Source organism: Mobula birostris, chromosome 2 (assembly GCF_030028105.1).
Source record: "Mobula birostris isolate sMobBir1 chromosome 2, sMobBir1.hap1, whole genome shotgun sequence".
NCBI classification, from domain to species: Eukaryota; Metazoa; Chordata; class Chondrichthyes; order Myliobatiformes; family Myliobatidae; genus Mobula; species Mobula birostris.
In genome coordinates this window covers 129,492,488-129,515,791 of record NC_092371.1, presented here as the reverse complement: position 1 = coordinate 129,515,791, position 23,304 = coordinate 129,492,488, and the positions used below count along the sequence as shown (strand labels likewise).

The 23,304-nt window shown below is 42.8% G+C and overlaps 1 protein-coding gene across 1 annotated transcript in view; it reads left to right on the top strand.

The window, feature by feature from the left end:
* acbd3 (acyl-Coenzyme A binding domain containing 3) overlaps positions 1-23,304 on the top strand; it is an 87,992-nt gene that overhangs the window by 50,851 nt on the left and 13,837 nt on the right. Inside the window, exons 3-7 of the mRNA XM_072280145.1 lie at positions 370-433; positions 4,305-4,561; positions 6,421-6,595; positions 10,589-10,748; positions 18,650-18,934. Coding sequence (XP_072136246.1) covers positions 370-433; positions 4,305-4,561; positions 6,421-6,595; positions 10,589-10,748; positions 18,650-18,934 — 941 coding nt within the window. The remainder of the gene's footprint in view (positions 1-369; positions 434-4,304; positions 4,562-6,420; positions 6,596-10,588; positions 10,749-18,649; positions 18,935-23,304) is intronic.

Sequence of the window (23,304 nt, the reverse complement as noted above, 5' to 3'; positions counted from 1 at the left end):
ACAGAAACAACAGGCATGCTGTTAGACTCTTGGCAGCCTAGTCAGATTGCCTGGGTGTTTAGAGGACAGTAAATTCTAGCCTTGGCAGGAACTGAACATAGGGAGACTTGTGATTCCAGATTTATCACCTCAAGGGAGTTAGAATGCAAATAGAGGATGTTATGTTACAGCTGTACAGAGACCCTGTTGTTCTGCATTCCACCTGGAAATGACACCTTGGGAACTGGGGAACATAATGGGTTAAAAGGGAAAAGTCGATGAAGTTGGGAGTCATTTGAAAGAGTTTTGTTAAGAAGGGAACTAAAATTTATGAAACCAAGGGAGGTAAATGGTATTAAGATAGTGATCAGTCTTGTATTTGAATTGCAGAGTAACAGTGGTGGATGAAACAGTTACTCCTTGCTCGTACATTGTGTTAGCCTGGTCTAGATGTGTAAGAACTTCCCAAGCAGAAGATAGGGACATTGGTAGAATTACAAACCCCATATCCAGAAAAGTTGGGATATTTTCCAAAATGCAATAAAAACAAAAATCTGTGATATGTTTATTCACGTGAACCTTTATTTAACTGCCAAAAGTACAAAGAAAAGATTTTCAATAGTTTTACTGACCAACTTAATTGTATTTTGTAAACATACACAAATTTAGAATTTGACGGCTGCAACACACTCAACAAAAGTTGGGACAGAGGCATGTTTACCATTGTGTTACATCACTTTTCCTTTTAATAACACTTTTTAATCGTTTTGGAACCGAGGATACTAATTGTAGTCGATTTGCAATTGGAAATTTTGTCCATTCTTGCTTGATACAAGACTTCAGCTGCTCAACAGTCCGTGGTCTCCGTTGTCTGATTCTCCTCTTCATGATGCGCCATACATTTTCAATAGGAGATGGATCTGGACTGGCAGCAGACTAGTCAAGCACACGCACTCTGTGTCTACAAAGCCACGCTGTTGTAGCCCGTGCAGAATATGGTCTGGCATTGTCCTGCTGAAATAAGCATGGACGTCCCGGGAAGAGACGTCACCTTGATGGCAACATATGTCTCTCTAAAATCCTAATATACGCCTCAGACTCAATGGTACCTTCACATACATGCAACTGGCCCATGCCGTGGGCACTGATGCACCCTCATACCATCACAGATGCTGGCTTTTGTACCTTTCGCTGCTCACAATCTGGATGGTCGTTTTCATCTTTGGCACAGAGAACTCGACGCCCGTTTTTTCCGAAAGCTAGCTGAAATGTGGACTCATCTGACCACAGCACACGGTTCCACAGTCTTTCGGTCCATCTGAGATGAGCTTGGGCCCAGAGAACTCGCCGGCATTTCTGCATAGAGTTGATGTATGGCTTCCTCCTTGCGTAATACAGTTTCAAGTTGCATTTCTGGATGCAGTGACGGACTGTGTTGAGTGACAATGGTTTTCCGAAGTACTCCTGCCCCCAGGTGGCTATAATTGTCACAGTAGCATGACTTTTCTGTGCACTTTTCAATTTTATTTTAACTCTGTCCCAACTTTTGTTGAGTGCGTTGCAGCCATCAAATTCTAAATTTGTGTATATTTACAAAATACAATTAAGTTGGTCAGTAAAACTATTGAAAATCTTTTCTTTGTACTTTTTTCAGTTAAATAAAGGTTCACGTGAATTAACATATCACAGATTTTTGTTTTTATTGCATTTTGGAAAATATCCCAACTTTTCTGAAAATGGGGTTTGTAGTTTCAAGGGTGCATTAGTAAAGAGATCACAAATGGAAGTAACTGTTGAAAACTAGTGTTTCAAAGTTGCGTTATTGAACTCAGCTGCCAAATAAAATGAAAATTATAATCCTATATGGGCAAGACTGGCCTCTACTTCCTTAGGAGTTTCTGAAGATTTGGCATGACATCTATTACTTTGACCGACTTCTATAGATTTGGTTGAATGTGTGCCTTTTAATCACAGCCTTGTAAAGAAACACCAATGCCCTTGAACTGAAAATCCTACAAAACGTGGTGGATACGGTCCAATCCATCATAATAAAGCCTTCTCGATTATTGAACACACATACACAGAGCACTGTCTCAGGAAAACAACATCCGTCATCAGGAACCCCCACCACCCAGGTCATGCCCTCTCCTCACTGCTACCATCAGGAAGAAGGTACAGGAACATCAGGACTCTCACTCCAGGTTCAGGAATAGTTGTTACCCCTCAAGCATCAAACTCCTGAACCAGAAGAGATAACTTAACTCATCCCATCATTGAACTGTTCCCAAACACATGGACTCACTTTGAAGGACTCTTCATCTCATGATCTCAATATCTATTGCTTATTTATTTATTTATTGTCTTTTGCACACTGGTTGAACCTCCAAGTTGGTGTGGTCTATGGTTGTCCTGGCCCAAGAGGCTGCAAGTAATTGGAATCTCAATCAACAAATATTCTGCTGCGGGAAACCATTGAGTCTTAACATCATCAGTGGAGTGGGGGAGTTTTTTATGTTTTGGGTCAAAACCCTGTATCAGAATTAAGAGTGGAGATATCAGTATAATGATGAGAGGGAGGAGAGGTGCATCTGGGGCCTGAGGTGATTGGTGGGACTGAGGGGTGTGAATAATGATGGGCAGGTATGGGAGAAGTGAAATTAGAAGACGAGGTTGTCAATATATGTAGTTATTCAGTTCCATCATGAATTAACTGATGTTGTACCTTCACCTTATTGAGTAAGCTGATCAGTTTATTCACCTTGATCTTTAAATAAATCTCAACTCTGCAGTATCTCGTTTTCATGAAGTTTTGTAATTGTAAATCTCTATTCTTAGAAGTCTGTCACTGTAGAATCAATTTTTTAGAAAACAATGTTGTAATTAGGATGCATAATGGATTTCATTTGGTATCCTAGAATTGAGAAATCAGATGTATAGTTCCATCCACTTTATTTCATCTGGTTCCTCTTTGTGCTGTAAAATACCATTTCCTTTCAGTACCCACTTGAATTAGGCTGTACTATCCCTCTCTACATTTGGTTCATGTACAGTATATCCCCATTTGTGACCCCACCAATTCCCAGCCCAATTCTTCTCCCTTATGTAACCCTCTCACCATAGCACATACAAACTTGGTTCATTAGCTAACTCTGGCCAACAGCCACGTGACTCAGCATTGCCAAAGCAACGGTGAGAAGACCACCTTCAATAAGTAATGCACATCTAGGGTCAGTATGATTCAGGTTCAGCCAAACAGGAATGTTGGAATGTTTCAATGAGGGAATGAAAATTGTGGTGAATGCTGTGTAAATGCTGCCCCATGCAACTTTCCTTGATGACCGTTTCAAACAGGAGCTTACTCGGGAGTATTGGCACTTCCTCATTGGAAACATTCGTCTACATAAAGCACTTCTTACAACGGGGTCTCCTCTTTGGGCAAGATTCTGCAGGCATCTTCCCTTATGCTCCGCTCTGCACCATCTTCATTTTCCAACACCTGCCAACAAAAGACCCAAAGCCAGGCCATTGTTCTTCAGCAATCTGATCCTGCTCAACTCTCTTGAGTTGGCATCCCACTGGACGGAATGCTACAGCATGTTACCAGACAACCCCAATTGGCTGACACCACATTCCTAGGTTGAGCAAATGCTCTTATCTCAGCGGAAGCCAAGACACTGGTCTATGAAGCTTAACTAATAGAATACACTGCGTTTGCAGAAAAACTGCTAAAATCAAAATACCTCACAGCATAGCTGTAGAAATACAATAAAACATTTTCTTAACCAGGGCATTACACTTACTTTCCCCTCCTTTGTCTGTCTTCGCATTCTTCCCTGTGATCTGTGTAAAAGGGATCTAAGGGGCATTTTGTTTTTACATAGGGTGGTGATTATATGAAACAAGGTGGCAGAGGTGGGTTCAATTAAAACACTTAAAAGACAGATACACGGATAGGAAAGTTTGAGAGGATTAAAAGACAGGTGTACGGATAGAAAGGTTGAGAGGATTATGAGCAAAATGTGGGGAAACAGTTTGGTTCATATGGTCATATTGGACTGAAGGGCCTGTTTCTGTGCCATGTTACTCTATTATCTCCTGCAGCCCTACAATTTAATTGTAGCACATCCACAAGTTCTTTCATTCCACTGTAGACAGCCATATCCTCAGTTGCCTTAACGTAAATCCCCTTCCTATTTCTTTCCACATATCTCATTTAAGATGCTGCTTAATATCTGCCTCTTGGATCTCTTGATTAGGGGACATTCCTTTGACTAATAACTTTGCGTGGCACTGGAAGACTTCACCATATTAAAGGTTGTCTATAGCTCATGTACCTGCTTGTTTCCAGACTGAATATACTCAGTCACTTGCATTGGGACTGCTCTTGTTTTACAGTTAATTGTGGCTTAATTCCTCTCTATAGGAGAGAAGAGGAGGAACGGCGCCATAGGGAGGCGGAGGAACGAGAGCGTTTGCGGCAGGAGGAAGAGCGAAGGAAAAGGGAAGAAGAAGAGAAAAGGAGGCGGGAGGAAGAGGAACGGAGAAATCTAGAGGAAGAGCGGTTTCGAATGGAGCAACAAAAGTAAGGTCTTCATCAGATGAAGCTCACTAGTTTTAATGTGAGCTTTATTTTTATACTACTCATTTCATTTTTGGGATTGCTTGCGTTAAATTTGAACTTGGCATTATTGCTTCAATATGTTCTTGGACAACTATTTTAGAATTGTTAAGTATGGAACCTGCACTGCCCAGTAGGCACCCATTGGTTTTAAAATCATGGGATCTTTGTATCTTACTTGAAATAAAGAGTGCCACAGTTTGCCATCTCTGGCTGCTGTACCAGGGACCTCAACCAAAATGTACTTAAGAATTGAATTCGATCCCATGACCATCTTTCTGTTAGGCAAAAGAAAAGCCCAATGACTGGGCTCTTTCTCAATAAGCCTATTGGAAATGGTCTAGGACCTCTTCCAAAGAAACTCTCAAGCGACGTTTGTTTTTTACTCATCGAGTAGTTGCAGGTTAATGACCGACTGATGACCTTGCTTGTGTTCAAGCTCAACAGTGGGCATGACAGGGAATGCGGAAAGGTGCAGCTGACTCATATCGCCAAATCATATCGTTTCCTCGCAGCCCGGTAGCACATGCTTTGCGACCCGTTAGCGGTCCACAGCCCGGTGGTTGGGGACCACTGGTCTAGGTGGTTGTGCTGTGTTACCAGTGATATCATGTTTTGAGTGAAATATATAACTGAAGCTCTTTTGTGCCACTCATTTATCTTAGTAAATGATAGTACAAGAATGTCCAGTGGTTATCTCTTTGTTGTTGAGGAACATGATGTTATACAACAGTTTCTTTGTTTTCCTTCAATAGAAACTAAAAATTGGTAACATAGCAGTTAGCGTGAGTTATTGTAGCTTGGGGCATTGTTGTTCAATTTTGATATCATCTGTAAGAAGTCTGTACATCTTCCACGTGGAATTGTGTGTTTTCTCCAGGTCCACCAGTCCTTTCCACAGTCCAAAGACGTACTGGTTAGTAGGTTAATTGGTCATTATAAATTGTTCTTTGATTAGGCTAAGGTTTAATCAAAGCTTGCTGGGTGGGGGCAGCTCAAAGGACTATTACATGCTGTATCTCTAAATAAAAAAAAACTGCTTGTGCAATGTCTTGCAAAGTTACAAGCTGTAGGTAGCACATGGTTCTTAGAACATGGAACAGCATAACATAGCCCCACAATGTCTAAGGAACTTTCTTTTACCAAGGTGGTTGGGATCTGAAACACGTGTAATAGCAGTATTTACATGAACACTTGAATAGTCAAGGATTGGAAGGCATGGACAATTTTCTGGTGTAGATTGGTATAGGTGTTAGTTAACAATTGGCATGGGCATAGAAGGCTCTATAACTCTAGGACTATGATATGAGTGTCTTCTCTTGTCCTTTTCCAACAGGCATCAGTACTGTGTGTCGACAGCTGTCAAATGTTCCACTGTTATTTATTTTCTTTAGTCTTTTTTGTATTCATGCATGGCAGCAATATAAAAATCCAAACTTGTGTTACTTTTAACTAATGAATGTTAAATTTCCTATCTCCATGTAAATCTTGAAAGTGACTGTAGTAGGGTTGTTGGCCCATCATTTGAGTAGAATAGTGCTTGACACAGGAATCCTGATTGACTTCTGTTCCATTGCTTAGGATCATTTTGGAGTCCTCTGGAGCTACCTAACTCAGACTGGGGAAGTTTCTGGCTCTAACCTTCTGATTGTGAGATTGCTGAACCTGGCATCTTCCTGGCCTGTGTGGTTAGTGTTACCACATTTGGATGATGCATTTATCCAGCAGAAAATTGGCAGGAATGGTTAAAAAAATGCAGGCATCCTTGTGAAGAAGTATAAAGCTTTAACCTGGAACTTTACTCTGTGGACTTTTGATTTTAGGCAACAGATAATGGCTGCATTAAACGCACAGACTGCAGTGCAGTTCCAGCAATATGCTGCCCAGCAGTATCCCGGCAACTTCGAGCAACAACAACTCCTGATTCGCCAGCTTCAAGAGCAGCACTACCAACAATACATGCAACAGCTCTACCAGGTGCAGATAGCACAGCAGCAGGTAAGGGTGACCCCGACAGCCAAAGGGGATAGGGGTTCAAAACAAAAAGAGTAACTATCCCCTTAATTTTAGGGTCATTTGCAAATGCCACATCACTTTCTACAGTCATTCCTGCTTTATCATTACTAAGCTCACACTGACAGTGTTCTCATCAATTGGCATGATTAGAATTATTTGGGCACTAAATTTTGAGGAGACTGAATTAAAATTCATGTCCCAGGCAGGGTCAAATTATCATCAAAGTGTTAAGGACAGAGTTTGGAGTAATCTTACTCAGGGTAGCAGTGGGAGAATAAATCAATTGGAAAGGACAAGGAAAGGGTGAAATGCAAACTGATTTCAGGCAAAGCTAGGGAGAACACTGGGATACGGTGAGTGACAAGTAAGAGTTGTCGAAGTAGTATTTCCTGGGACCTAATTAGGTTTTCTACCGTGATCTAATTCATCTAGAGTTCTACATGTTAAAAGCTAATTGTCATAAATTTGTGACTTGATCAAAGAGTTTGGTATTAGGAGTGGAGCCTGCAGGTAGTTTCCCCAATCAAATGAGTAAACTATATGGTTAGAGCATCCTGCTTTCTAGTTGATGAGAAATCCTCAGTGTTATTTTCTCAATGAGCAACTGAGTCAAACAAATCATATGTATTGTGGAATTCATGTCCACTTGTCTCAACTAGGATACAGTAGTTAGACTCAGTGGCTGTTGATTAAGAGGGGAAAGCTTGCCATCATCCCTTCTCAGAACCAACCCTTGGACATTTAACTTGTAGCGTGTCTTGTGCAAGATCGGCAGTGAATAAATCTTAAGGATACTGATCTTCTGCATCAGAATCAGGTTTACTATCACTGGCATGTGACGTGAAATTTGTTAACTTAGCAACAGCAGTTCAATGCAATACATAATCTAGCAAAGAGAGGGAAAAAAAATAATAATAAATAAGTAAATCAATTACATATATTGAATAGATTTTAAACAATGTGCAAAAACAGAAATACTGTATATTAAAAAAAAGTGAGGTAGTGTCCAAAGCTTCAAAGTCCATTTAGGAATCGGATGGCAGAGGGGAAGAAGCTATTCCTGAATCGCTGAGTGTGTGCCTTCAGGCTTCTGTACTTCCTACCTGATGGTAACAGTGAGAAAGGGGAATGCCCTGGGTGCTGGGGGTCCTTAATAATGGACGCTACCTTTCTGAGACACCGATCCCTGAAGATATCCTGGGTACTTTGTAGGCTAGTGCCCAAGATGGAGCTGACTAGATTTACAACTTCCTGCAGCTTCTTTCGGTTCTGTGCAGTAGCCCCTCCATACCAGTGATGCAGCCTGTCAGTGCTCTCAATGGTATAACTATGGAAGTTTTTGAGTGTATTTGTTGACATGCGAAATCTCTTCAATAAAGTATAGTCGCTGTCTTGCCGCCTTTATGACTACATCAATATTTTGGGACCAGGTTAGATCCTCAGAGATCTTGACACCCAGGAACTTAGAACTGCTCACTCTCTCCACTTCTGATCCCTCTATGAGGATTGGTATATGTTCCTTCATCTTACCCTTCCTGAAGTCCACAATCAGCTCTTTCATCTTACTGACGTTGAGTGCCAGGTTGTTGCTGCGGCACCACTCCACTAGTTGGCATATCTCACTCCTGTCTGCCCTCTCGTCACCACCTGAGATTCTACCAACAATGGTTGTATTGTCAGCAAATTTGTAGATGGTATTTGAGCTGTGCCTCGTCACACTCATGTATACAGAGAGTGGAGCAGTGGGCTGAGCACACCCTCCCGAGGTGTGCCAGTGTTGATCGTCAGCGAAGAGGATATGTTATCACCAATCCGCACAGACTGTGGTCTTCCGGTTAGGAAGTCGAGGATCCAACTACAGAGGGAAGTACAGAGGCCCAGGTTCTGCAACTTCTCAATCAGGATTGTGGGAATGATGGTATTAAATGCTGAGCTGCAGTCGATGAACAGCATCCTGACGTAGGTGTTTGTGTTGTCTAGGTGGTCTAAAGCCGTGTGGAGAGCCATGGAGATTGCATCTGCAATTGATGTATTGTGGCGATAGGCAAATTGCAATGGGTCCCCGTCTTTGCTGAGGCAGGAGTTCAGTCCAGTCATAACCAACCTCTCAAAGCATTTCATCACTGTCGATGCGAGTGCTACCAGGCAATAGTCGATAAGGCAGCCCACATTATTCTTCTTTGGCACTGGTATAATTGTTGCCTTTTTGAAGCAAGTGGGAACTTCCACCCCGTAACAGTGAGAGGTTGAAAATGTCCTTGAATACTCCCGCTAGTTGGTTGGCACAGGTTTTCAGAGCCTTACCAGGTACTCCATTGGGACCTTCTGCCTTGCAAGGGTTCACTCTCATTCTAACATCAGCCTCTGAGACAGAGATCACAGGGTCATCAGGTGCAGCAGGCATCTTCACAGCTGTAGTTGTGTTCTCCCTTTCAAAGCATAAAAGGTGTTGAGTTCATCTGGTAGTGAAGCATCGCTGCCATTCATACTATTGGGTTTCGCTTTGTAGGAAGTAATGTCTTGCAGTCCCAGCCAGAGTGGCCGTGCATTTGATATCTCCTCCAACCTCGTTTGGAATTGTCCCTTCACCCTTGAAATAGCCCTCTGCAAATCATACCTGGTTTTCTGGTACAAGCCTGGGTTGCCAGACTTGAATGCCACAGATCTAGCCTTCAGCAGACAACGTACCTCCTGGATAATCCATGGCTTTTGGTTTGGTTATGTGCAGTAAGTCTTTGTAGGCACACACTCATCCACACAGGTTTTAATGAAGTTGGTAACAAAGATGAATCCCTGTGAGTACAGTCCAGTCCACCGATTCAAAGCAGTCCTGTAGGCGCTCCTGTGCGTCCCTTGTCCAAACCTTCTCAGTTCTCACTGCTGGTGCTGCAGTCTTCAGTCTCTGCCTATATTCGGGGAGTAGAAGTACAACCAGGTAATCAGAATTCCCGAAGTGAGGGCATGGAAGAGCACGGTTCTTGATGGTGGTGTAACAATGGTCCAGTGTGTTGTTTCCTCTGGTATTGCAAATGATCTGTTAATGGTAATTGCTTAGTGATTTTTTCAGACTGGCCTGGTTAAAATCTCCCAAAACAATGGTGAAGGTGTTAGGGTGCGCTGTTTCGTGCATGTTGATCCCATTGCTCAGATCATCTAAAGGCTGCTTGATATTGGCCTGAGGTGGAATGTAAACTGCTACCAGAGAACTCCTGTGGTAAGTAAAAAGGATGACGCTTTACTCCTAGATATTCCAAGTCTGATGAGCAGAATTGGGACAGCACTGATATATTCATGCACCAAGAAGAGTTGATCATGAGACATACTCCTCCACCTCTGCTTTTGAGAGACCCTATATATCTATCCTGACGGTATATAGTAAACCCATCGATCTGGATTGCTGCATCCGGTACGGAAGGGGTTAACCAGGATTCTGTGAAACAAAGGACACGCGGTCCTAATGTCCCTCTGATTCAGCACCCTGGCTCTGAGATCATCGATTTTATTCACTGGAGACCGCATGTTCGCTAGCAAGATCGTCGCTATAGGGAGTTTAAAACCCCGTTTCCTTAAACGCATTTGTAATCCTGATCTTCGCCCACGCTTCCTCCGAGGTTTTCTCCGATCACAGACTGTTGTTTCCATCAGTTTTAAGCAGTGATAGTACGTTTAAATGCGTTAAGACATCTTTGCTGACTGTACTGACCTTGGAAGCAGTTGTGCTTTTTAGCTGTGTCAGGCTGAAACAGGAATATTTAATTGTATCCATTGAGAGTACTGCTGCTGCTCGAGGTGATTAGCGTCCTGGCAGCTGCTCCTTTGAGAGGTGTGAGCTTACAACAATAGTGAAAATAAGATGCATTCCACCAAATGTTAGTGGAATCGAATGGTAGAAACTCTTTAATTGTGCTTGTTGTATTTTTAGCTTCCTGTTGATTATATTTAAATAATAGCAGATTGTTTCCTCGGTCCTTTCAGGCAACACTACAGAAACAGCAGGAGCCAATAGTACCGACAATGCACATTGGGATTGGAGAAGTCCCAACAGTGAACGGACAAACAACCACATGTACAGACAGCTCCGAAAAAGAGCCCGAGCCAGAATCCTCAGAAGAAGTATTGGAAAATGGACCAAAAGGTAGGCATTTGAGTTTGTTAACACAGGCTGAGCCCTGTTCACAAGTCCTTTGTCTGAAAACAAGATCCCAAGACCAAAGGAGCAGAAGTAGGCCATTCGGCCCATTGAGTCTGCTCCACCGCTCCACCATGAGCTAAACTATTCTCCCATCTCGTTCTAATTTCTGGCTTTTTCCCCATATTCCTTGATACCCTCACTAATTAGATACCTATCAATCTCCTCCTTAAATACCCTCATTGATCGGGCCTCCACAGCTGTATGTGGCAATGAATTCCATAAGTCCCGAACCCTCTGGCCAAAAAAATTTCTTCTCATTTCTGTTTTAAATGGGTACCCTCTAAGACTGTGGTCTTTTGTCCTGGACTCACCCACCAAGGAAAACAGCCTTTCCACATCTACTCTGTCCAACCCTTTCAACATTCGAAATGTTTCTATGAGATCCCCTCTCATTCTTCTATACTCTAATGAATACAGTCCAGGAGCCGACAAACGCTGCTCATATGTTAGCCCCTGCATTCCAGGAATCATTCTCGTAAATCTTCAACATTAGTACATCCCTTCTCAGATAGGGAGCCCAAAACTGCACACAGTATTCCAAATGAGGTCTCACCAGTGCCCCATAGAGCCTCCTTACTCTTATACACTATTCCTCTTGAAATGAATGCCAACATAGCATTCACTTTCCTTACTGCTGATCCAACCTGGTGGCTAACCTGCACAAGGACCCCCAAGTCCCTTTGCACTTACGATTTTTGAATTTTTTCCCCATCTAAATAAATCTAAACAATCTGCCAGATTATTTCTTCTTCCAAAATGTACAACTGTACATTTCTCAACATTGTATCTCATCTGTCATCTCTTTGCCCACTCTCCTAGACTGACCAAGTCTCTCTGCAACCTTTCCATCTCTTCAACACTTCCTGCTCCTCCACCTATCTTGATGTCATCTGCAAACAGGAGGAGAAGATGGTGGTGCGACGCAGTGAGCAGCGGCCACTCCGGTGATGAATACCTGTTATCTGTCAAGTAGGGTACTGTGCACAATCCTGATTTGATGGAGACAGACATGAGAGCACGGAGGAACATCTGGTGAAACTTCTAAAATGCCTGCTTCGCTGCCGCTGCTACTGTGTGATCCAAAATCTCCGGAGGGGAAGGCCCCGAGTCCTCGGCTTTGCTTGTTGCTCGGCGGCTGGGGCGGGGTCCAAGCTCTCGGCAGAGATGGTGCTTGGTGTCAGAGGGCTGGTCGGAGGCTCGAAGTTTTTGGACGGACTCAAAGTTGGCTGTAGTCAGGTTCTTCCAATAGTGCTGCATCGGCAAGTTTACGGCACTGGAGGTTCATGGCAGGGAGAGTTTCTCCCTTCTACCATCTGTGTGAATGATGGGCTATCAGGACTTTGAGACTTTTTTTTACCATGCCCATGGTCTGCTGTTTATCAAATTACGGTATTGCTTTGCACTGTTGTAACTATATGTTATAACTATGTGGTTTTTGTCAGTTTTGGTCTTGATCTGTCCTGTGTTTCTGTGATATCATACTGGAGGAACATTGTATCATTTCTTAAAGCATGCATTTCTAAATGACAATAAACGAGGACTGAGTGTCCTCATAATCTAAAAACTTAGCCACAAAACCATTTAATTCATAATCTAAATCATCGATAATACATTGTTAAGAAGAAGCGGCCCCAACACCGACCCCTGCGGAACACTACTAGTAACCGGCAACCACTCAGAATAGTATCCCTTTATTCCCACCCTTTGCTTTCTGCATATCAGCCAATGCTCCACCCATTCCAATATCTTTCCTGTAATTCCATGGGGTCTCATCTTATTAAGCAGCCTCTTATGTGGCACCTTATCGAAGGCCTTTTGAAAATCCAAATACACAACATCCACAGCCTCTCCCTTGTCAATCTTATTTGAGATTGCCTCAAAAAATTCCAGTAGGTTGGTGAGGCAGGATCTTCCCTTCATGAAGCCATGCTGGCTTGGGCCTATCTTGTCATGCACCTCGAGGTATTTCATAACCTCGTCCTTGAGGATCGACTCCAATAATTTTCCAACTACCGATGTCAAACTAATAAGTCTGTAATTTTCTTTTTGCTGCCTCCCTCCTTTCTTAAACAGTGGAACTACATTTGCAACCTTCTAGTCCTCCAGAACCATGCCAGAGTCTGTTGATTCCTGGAAGATCATTTCCAATGCCTCCACAATCTCCAAAGCCACCTCCTTCAGAACCCGTGGGTGCATCTCATCCGGTCCGGGAGCCTTATCTATCCTTAGTCCATTTAGCTTCTCAAGCACTTTTTCACTAGTAATCTTGACTGTACCTAATTCTATTCCCTGAGACCTCTGGCTATCAGGTATGTTGCTAATGTCTTCCACTGTGAAGACTGATGCAAAATACTCATTTAGTTCCTCTGCCATCTCTTTGTTACCCATTATAATTTCTCCAGCATCATTTTCAATCGGTCCTATATCTACCCCTGTCACTCTATTACTCTTCATATATTTTAAAAAACTCTATCCTTTTTATGTTAATTGCCAGTTTCCTTTCATAATTCATCTTTTCTTTCCTAATGACTCTTAGTTTCCTTCTGTAAGTTTTTAAGTCATCCAGTCCCCAGTTTTCCCATTAATTTTTGCTTCCTTGTACACTGTCTCTTTTGCTTTTATTTTAGTCTTAACCTCTCTCGTTAGCCACATTTGTGCCATTTTTCCATTCATGATTTTCTTTTTTCTTGGAATATATTTTTCCTGCACTTTCCTTATTTCTTGTTGGAATTTCATCCAATTCTGCTCTACTGTCCCTCCATCTAGCTTACTTTTCCAATTGACTTGGGCCAGTTCCTCTCTCATACCACTGTAATTTCCTTTGTTCCACTGAAATATCGATATACCTGATACCAGCTTCTCCTTTTCAACTTTGAAACTGAACTCAATCATATTATGATCACTACTTCCAAGGGGTTCCATTACCTCCAACTCCCTAATTGCCTCAGGTTCATTACACGGCACCCAATCCAATCTAAAACAGCCAATCCCCTGGTGGGCTTATGGACAAGCTGCTCCAAAGAGCCATCCCGTAGGCATTCTACAAACTCCCTCTCCTGAGATCCAGTACCTTCCTGACTTTCCCAATCCACTTTCATATTAAAATCCCCCATAATTATCTTGACATTTTCCTTCTGACAAGCTTTTTCTATTTCCAGCTGTAACTTGTAGTCCACATCCCGGCTGCTGTTTGGAGGCCTGTATATAACTGCTATTAGTGTCTTTTTACCCTTGCCGATTAGTGGCAACTCTGCATGCAGCTCTAGGAATCATTAAATATTTAGATTATTAGATTATGAGGACACTCAGTCCTCGTTTATTGTCATTTAGAAATGCATGTATTAAAAAATGATACAATATTCCTCCAGAATGATATCACAAGAAAACACAGGACAAACCAAGACTAAAACTGACAAAACCACATAATTATACTATATAGTTACAACAGTGCAAAGCAATACCATAATTTGATAAAGAGCAGACCATGGGCACGGTAAAAAAAAGTCTCAAAGTCCCGATTGACTCATCATCTCACTCAGGCGGCAGAAGGGAGAAACTCTCCCTGCCATGAACCTCCAAGCGCCGCAAACTTGCCGATGCAGCACCGTTGGAGGCATCCAACCGCAGTGGACTCTTGAGTCCATCGGAAAACTTCGAGCCTCCGACACAGCCTCTCCGGGCACCATCCTCTGCCGAGCGCTTCGACCCCACCCTGGCCGCCAAGCAACAAGCAAAGCTGAGGACTTTGGGCCTTCACCTCCAGAGATTCTGGACCACACAGTAGCAGCAGCAGCGAAGCAGGCATTTCAGAAGTTTCACCAGATATTCCTCTGTGCTCTCACATCCGTCTCCATCAAATCAGGATTGTGCACGGCACCCTACTTGACAAATAACAGACATCACCACAGGAGTGGCCTCTGCGAGTTGTGTCGTGCCACCATCTTCTCCTCCCTTTTTTTCATTTATTTCCATTTAGGACTGCTACAGCTGAAATCCACTGTCAGCCATGGGATTTCAGTAAGCAATTGTTTGAAAACTATTAAAAATCTATCAGTCATTAATCGATGGACCCAGGATAACTGAAATTGTAATGGGAGATAAGGAGATGGTGGAGGAACTGAACGAGTATTTTGCATCAGTGTTCACTGAGGAAGACATCAGCAGTATACCAGACACTCGGGTGTCAGGGAAGAGAAGTGTGCGCAGTCACAATTATGATAGAGAAAGTACTCAGGAAGATGAATAGTCTAAGGGTAGATAAATCTCCCGGACCAGATGGAATGCACCCTCGTGTTCTGAAGGAAGTAGCTGTGGAGATTGCAGAGGCATTAGCAATGATCTTTCAAAAGTCAATAGATTCTGGCATGGTTCCGGAGGAGTGGAAGATTGCAAATGTCACTCCGCTATTTAAGAAGGGGGCAAGGAAGCAAAAAGGAAATTATAGACCTGTTAGCTTGACATCGGTGGTTGGGAAGTTGTTGGAGTTGTTGAAAACCCTGCCTGGCAAACCTATTGCAATTTTTTGAGGAAATTACAAGTAGGCTGGACAAGGGAGATGTAGTGGATGTTGTGTATTTGGATTTTCAGAAGGCCTTTGACAAGGTGCCACACATGAGGCTGCGAAACAAGATAAGAGCCCATGGAATTATGGGAAAGTTACATACGTGGATAGAGCATTGGCTGATTGGCAGGAAACAGAGAGTGGGAATAAAGGGATCTTATTCTGGTTGGCTGCCGGCTACCAGTGGTGTTCCACAGGGGTCTGTGTTGGGGCCGCTTCTTTTTACGTTGTACATCAATGATTTGGATTATGGAATAGATGGCTTTGTGGCTAAGTTTGCTGATGATACAAAGATAGGTGGAGGGGCCAGTAGTGCTGAGGAAACAGAGAGTCTGCAGAGAGACTTAGATAGATTGGGAGAAGGGGCAAAGAAGTGGCAAATGAAATACAGTGTTGGAAAGTGTATGGTTATGCACTGGTAGAAAAAATAAACAGGCAGACTATTATTTAAATGGGGAAAGAATTCAAAGTTCTCAGATGCAACGGGACTTGGGAGTTGAGTCGGTGGTGAAGAAGGCGAATGCAATGTTGGCATTCATTTCTAGAGGAATAGGGTATAGGATCAGGGATGTGATGTTGAGGCTCTATAAGGCACTGGTAAGACCTCACTTGGAGTAGTGTGTGCAGTTTTGGGCTCCTTATTTAAGAAAGGATGTGCTGATGTTGGAGAGGGTTCAGAGAAGATTCACTAGAATGATTCCAGGAATGAGAGGGTTAATATATGAGGAACGTTTGTCTGCTCTTGGACTGTATTCCTTGGAGTTTAGAAGAGTGAGGGGAGACCTCATAGAAACATTTCGAATGTTGAAAGGCATAGACAGAGTGGATGTGGCAAAGTTGTTTCCCATGATGGGAGAGTCTAGTATGAGAGGGCGTGACTTAAGGATTGAAGGGCGCCCATTCAGAACAGAGATGTGAAGATATTTTTTTAGCCAGAGGGTGGTGAATCTGTAGAATTTGTTGCCATGGGCGGCAGTGAAGGTCAAGTCATTGGGTGTATTTAAGGCAGAGATTGATAGGTATCTGAGTAGCCAGGGCATCAAAGGTTATGGTGAGAAGGCGGGGGAGTGGGACTAAATGGGAGAATGGATCAGCTCGTGTTAAAATGGCGGAGCAGACTCGATGGGCCGAATGGCCGACTTCTGCTCCTTGCTTTATGGTCTTATGGACTCAGGTCATGAGTAGAGTTGCCCTTTAAGAAAGAGGAAACGGGGAACATGTGCTGGGCTGCAGGTACAATTGAAACAAGGAGCCCTTGGACCCCCATTCCCAACTATACCGCTGACAAATGTACAGTCCCTGGTTGGGGGGGGTGGGCGGAAGATTTGAAGAACTCAGCAAGATTGCAGTACAGAGGGACATCAGTGTACTTTGCTTGAAAGAAACATGGCTCACCCCCAGCATTTTGGACATAGCTCTACAGCCCAAGGGCTTCACCATTCATAGCAAAGACAGGGCAGTTGAGTCTTTTAAAAGTAGAGGAGGTGGAGTATGCCTCATAATTTACTCACGCTGCACAGATGTGGGGTTCTGTCTCAGTTCTGTTTCTGCCAGGCTGTATGCATTACTCATGTAAACTGAGTATTGATGATCATATGATACAAAGACTTGAGAACTTAAATATAAAAGTCATCCAGTGTTTTAAATCTTAGTTTTCACAATTCCAGATGAAAAACTTAGCCTCTCATAATTGGAAGGTCCAAATCAGATTGATTATGACTGACTTAGATAACATGAAATTTTGTTGTTTTGCAGCAGCAGTACAGTGCGAAGACATAAAATTACTGTACACAATAAAAAGTCCAAAAAAAATGAGGTAGTGTCCAAAGACAGTTCTAAAATCTGATGGCAGAGAGAAAGAAGCTGTTTCTAAAACATAGAGTGTGGGTCTTCAGACTCCTGTACCTCACCCCAATGCTAGTAGCGAGAAGAGGGCATGTTCAAAGTAAATTTATTAATGTCATGATATACAACCCTGAGATTCATTTTCTTGCAGGCATTCACAATAAATACAAAGAAACAAAAGAAGCAGGCAAAATAATAATAATAAGCAATAAATATTGAGAACATGAGATGAAGAGTCCTTAGTGAGTCAGTAGATTGTGGGGACAGTGAGGGTCCTTAGTGATGGATGCTGCTGCCTTGAGACAAGTTCTCGAAGGCAGGGAAGGTTGTGCCCATGATAGGGCTGGCTGAGTGTATGTCGCTCTGTAGCCTCCTGCGATTGGAACCTCTGTACCCAGTGGTGGTGCAACCAACTCTTTTCAAAGTTCACTTTGCCAAACAAATACTGCACGTAATGCACCAACGGGTCTAGTAATGCAGAATTAATTGCTATTATTTTTATATTACATGAGCCAGTTTGAGCAGGCTATGCCACCATAAAAAGCTTAATATTTCATTGCTCATGTGCCGAACAGTGTGCCAGCCACTTGGCCATTCAAGTATGATGGCGACAGTTGGTTGGCTTTCCAAGCAGGCTCTGACGCCTGCTTCTTTCCCTCTTGGATAAATGTCTCTCTTTTCCCTTTCTTTTCCTTCGACAAATCTCTCTGTTTCCAGTCTTTACCAGCTCTTTAGACTAACCTCAACATTCCTTGCAGCAAAGTATTCCTTACCCCATTGTCTTTTTGTTTTATTTAAAAAAAAATACTTGAAACTGTTTACTAAGATTTTAGTCTTCCACCTTTGAAAGTATTTAGAGTCTGATTTTCAAGCTATCGTTCTCCTTGTGAAGTTTGCTCCAGCCCATAAACAGTACTCTCAACTTTCTTTTAGCCAAGCCATTAGTCATTATGCATCTTTGGTCAAATTTTGTCATGGAACAGTATAACTCCACAATGTCTGTGTCAAACATGATGCCAAGTTAAACTAATCCTTTTCTGCCTGTACATTATCCATATTCCTCCATCCCTGCATGTTAATGTGCCAATCTAAATGCCTTTACATGCTTCTGTTGTATCTGCTTCCACCAGCACCCCTGGTAGTGTGTTCCCGGCATCTACCACTGTGTTGACTTTTTTAAAAAAGCACCTACCTTGCACATCTCCTTTAAACTCCCTCATCTCCCTTGCAAGTTTAGTTCAGAAATGTTCCCTTAGGATTCTTTGAGATACTTTGCCACTTAAAGGATCCTCTTTTGCCTTTAGCCACCAGTGCATCTCCTTCCCTACCCTCAAGAACTAGACTGGGCAAATCTGAAGTAAGTGCCTACTTGCCTTCAGTACAAGTTGCTTTTTAATTACTTCTATCAGAATTCAGTCCTGTATTTGTATTCCTACAGATGCAACTCCGGTCATAGCAGCACCATCCATGTGGACCCGACCACAAATCAAAGACTTCAAAGAGAAAATCCGACAGGATGCAGACTCTGTCATCACAGTGGGCCGGGGAGAGGTGGTGACAGTGCGCGTCCCCACACACGAAGAGGGTTCTTACCTCTTTTGGGAATTTGCCACAGACAATTATGACATAGGTTTTGGCGTGTGCTTTGAATGGACGGATTCTCCAAACACCACTGTGAGTGTGCACGTCACCGAATCCAGTGAAGACGAAGAGGATGATGAAGGTACAGTAGCCACTATCTCTGATAGTGGGGCAGGGATTCAGAATGGTTTAACTGATAAATCTTGCTGTGTATCACTTGAGTGTGGAGTACCTTTCTGTTTAGGCACTAAATATTGGCATACTGTAGACACAGACTCCAGGGGGTACTGGAAGTTCTCTGTTATCGCACCCTAAGATCTGGCAGCTGAGATACTAGGGGAATCATTGTTACTGGAAAGCAGAACAAAACTGGTTAGATTGCATCCGGGATATTGTACTCAGTTCTGATCACTAGAAGGAAGGACAGAAACATGAGGAAATCTGCAGATGCTGGAATTTCAAGCAACACACATCAAAGTTGCTGGTGAACGCAGCAGGCCAGGCAGCATCTCTAGAAAGAGGTACAGTGGACGTTTCAGGACGAGACGCTGCCTAGAGAACGCTGCTGCGTTCACTAGAAGGAAGGACATGCTTTAGAGCCAATGTGCTTTAACATGCTGCCTGAATTTAGAGTGCAGGAACTATAAGAAAAGGTTGGTCAAACTAGACTGTTTTTCTTGGCGTGACTGAGTCAGGACTAGGTAAGGAATTATAAAATTATGAGAGACATAGATAGAGTAGACCACTGGTATCTTTCACCTGGTTTCAAATATCTAATTCTAAAGGGAATGCATTTAAGGTGTGGAGGGCAGTTCAAAGAAGATTGTGTGGCAAGTTTTTCCACACAGTGGTATGTGCTTTGAACACACTGCTGAGGTGGTAGAGACAGCTATGATTGGGGTGTTTAAGATGCTCTTCGGTACATGAATATTAAGAGAATGGAGGGATATAGATCCTGTGCAGGTAGAACGTGTTGGGTGTCATTAGCACAGCAGTGTGGACTGAAGGGCCGGCTGCTGTGCTGGACTTCTCGGTGTAACTGGAGTCTCACTGCTCTTCGTCTTTCTGACCACACACTCTCCGTCTGCCTTGCACCCAACCCCCACCCCATACTGCCTGAGTATTCTCTTGCTGGATGTCATGGTTCCAGCTTTGAGATGAAATATGAAAGCAAGCTAGCAAATAATATCAAAGTGGATAGTAAAGGTTCTTTTCAAGTATGCTAAAATTAAAACAAAAATGAGAGTGGATATAGTACGGTTAAAAATTGAGGCAGAATAACGGGGGACAAGTAGATGGTTGATGAACTAAATGAGTATTTTGCATCAGTCTTCACTGTGGAAGACACTAGCAGTATGCCTGATGCAGAGTGTGAAGAAAAAGAAGTGGTTGCAGTTACTATTACAAGGGAGAAGGTGCTCAAGAAGCTGAAAGACCTGGATCAGATGAACTGTACCCTAGGGTTCTGAAAGAGGTAGGGTTAGAGATTGCAGTTGCTTTAGAAATGATCTTCCAAAAATCATTGGACTCTGGCATGGTGCCAGAAGAGTGGAAAATTGCAAATGTCACTCCACTCTTTAAGAAAGGAGGAAGGCAGCAGAAAGGAAATTATAGACCAGTTAGCCTGACCTCAGTGATTGTGAAGATGTTAGAGTCATTTGTTAAGGATGGGGTGATGGAGTACTTGGTGACACAGGACCCTTCAGGGAAAATCCTGCCTGACGAACCTGATGGAATTCTTTGAGGAGATTACAAATAGGTTAGATAAAGGGGATGCAGTGGATGCTGTATATTTGGACTTTCAGAAGGCCTTTGACAAGGTGCCACACAAGAGACTGCTTACCAAGTTAAGAGCCCATAGTATTACAGGAAAGTTGCTAACATGGTTAGAGCATTGGTTGATCAGTAGGTGGCAGCGAGTGGGACTAAAAGGATCCTTTTCTGGTGGCTGCCAGTGACTATTGGTGTTCCGTAGGAGTTGGTGTTGGGACCACTTGTTTTCATGCTGTATGTAAATGATTTAGACGATGGAGTAGATGGCTTTGTTGCCAACTTTGCAGATGATAGGAAGATTGGTGGAGGGGCAAGTAGTGTTGAGAAACTGGATGTCATAGGATGCAGAAGGACTTAGATTAGGAGAAAGTGGCAAATGAAATACAATGTTGGAAAATGCATGGTAATAGAAATAAATGTGCAGACTACTTTCTAAACGGAGAGAAAATCCAAAAGTCTGAGATGCAAAGGGACTTGGCAGTCCTTGTGCAGAACACTCTAAAGGTCAACTTGCAGGTTGAATTGGTGGTGTGGAAGGCAAATGCCACATTAGCATTCATTTCAAGAGGTCTAGCATACAAGATCAAGGATGTGATGCTGTGGATTTATAAGGCACTGGTCAGGCCTCACCTTGAGTATTGTGAACAGTTTTGGGATGCTCATCTTAGAAAAGATGTGCTGGCATTGGAGAGTGTCCAGAGGAGGTTCACAATGATGATTCCAGAAGTGAAAGGGTTATCATACGAGGAACGTTTGATGGCTCTGGGTCTGTACTCGCTGGAATTCAGAAGGATGAGTGGGGGGGATCTCAATGAAAACTTTCAAATGTTGAAAGGCCTAGGCAGAGTAGATGTGGAAAGGATGTTTCTCATGATGGAGAGTCTAGGATAAGAGAGCACAGGCTCAGGATAGAGGGGTGCCCTTTTAAAACAGAGATGTGAGGGAGAAATTTCTTTAGCCAAAGGGTGGTGAATTTGTGGAATTTGTTGCCATATGCAGCTGTGGAGGCCAGGTCATTGGGTGTATTTAAGGCAGAGATTGATAGGTTCTTGACTGGACATGGCATCAAAGGTTACAGGGAAAAAGGCCGGGAATGGGGTTGAGGAGGAGAAAAAAAAAGGATCAGCCATGATTGAATGACAGAGCAGACTCAATGGGCCAGATGGCCTAATTCTGCTCCTATGTCTTATGGAGACCAACAGAAGGGCCCAGAGTGCATAGTGTCACATCTAGTCATGATGTAAGATTGTGTTGGGGAGCAGAATTAGGATGTTACTGTTGTAAAAAAAAATTACACTATTGTGTTCATCACAGTCTACAAGGGATGTGATTAAATGAAGGGGTATATAAAAGATTCACAAAGATGTTGCCTGGAACGGAGGGGTTAGTTATCAGGAAAGATTAGATAGGTTGGCTCTGTTTTCCCTGGAGTGAAGGAGGCTGAAAAGTGTTATTATAGAGACATGCAAAATGGAGGGGTATAGATAGATAGCCAGTGACCATCTCTCATGGTAGAGGCATCTAAAACTAGAGTGCCTAGGTTGAAAGAGAGAGTGAGGAGATTTAAAGGGATCTGAGGTAAAATTTTCACACAGATGGTTGTTATCTGGAATGAGCTGCAAGGGAAGTGGTGGAGGCAGAAGCAATAGTAACATTTGAGAGGTTTCAAAAGTTCATTTTTTATCAAAGTATACATCTCTAAAATTCTTCTCCAGATAGCCACAAAACCAAGAAAGAAGAGAATGGCAACATGGTCATTAACCCCCCCCCCATCCCTCCTCTCATCAAACCCCCAAATCCTCCTCCCCTGCACTGAAAAATTGAGAAAGATTGGGCGAAAAAGCACAGAATACAGAAGCCATTATGGGCAACATTCTACCTCTCCATAGCAGAATGATCTCACCAGCAATAAAAAGGGAGACTTCCCTCTCCATAGCAGAGTGCAGAGTGATCTAAGTAAGAATGTCAATGAGTAGGGCATAGAGGGATGCGGATTTAATGTAGGCAAACGAGATTAGTATAAATGGTCATAAGACACAGGACCAGAATGAGGCCATTCAGCCCATCTGGTTTGCTCCACTATTCCATTATGGCTGATTTATTATCCCTGCCTTCTCCCTATCATCTTTAATGCCCTGACTAATCAAGAACTTATCAACCTCCACGTGAAATATACACAATGACTTAGCCTCCACAACCACCTGTGGCATTGAATTCCACAGATTCACCGCCCTTTGGTTAAAGAAATTCCTCCTCATCTCTATTCTAAATGGATGTCCCTCTATTATGAGGCTGTGCCTTCTTGGTCCTAAACTCACCCACTTTAGGAATCATCCTCTCCACATCCATAGGTTTCAATGAGATCCTTTCATTCTTCTAAACTCCAGTACAGGCCTAGAAGCATCATAGGTTAACCCCTTTCATTCCCAGAATCATTCTTGTGAACCTCCTCTGGACCCTCTTCAATGCCAGCACATCTTTTTGTAGGTAAGGGACTCAAAACTGCTCACTATACTCCGTGTGATCTGACCAGTGCCTTATAAAGCTTCAGCATTACGTTCTTCTTTTTATATTCTAGTTTTCTCAAAATGAATGCCAACATTACATTTGTCTTCCTTACCATCGACCCAACCTGCAAATTAATCTTGCTAGTCCCTTTGCACCTCTGATTTTTAAAAATTTTTCTCTGTTTAGATAATAGTCTGTCTTTATTCCTTCTACCAAAGTGCATGACCGTAT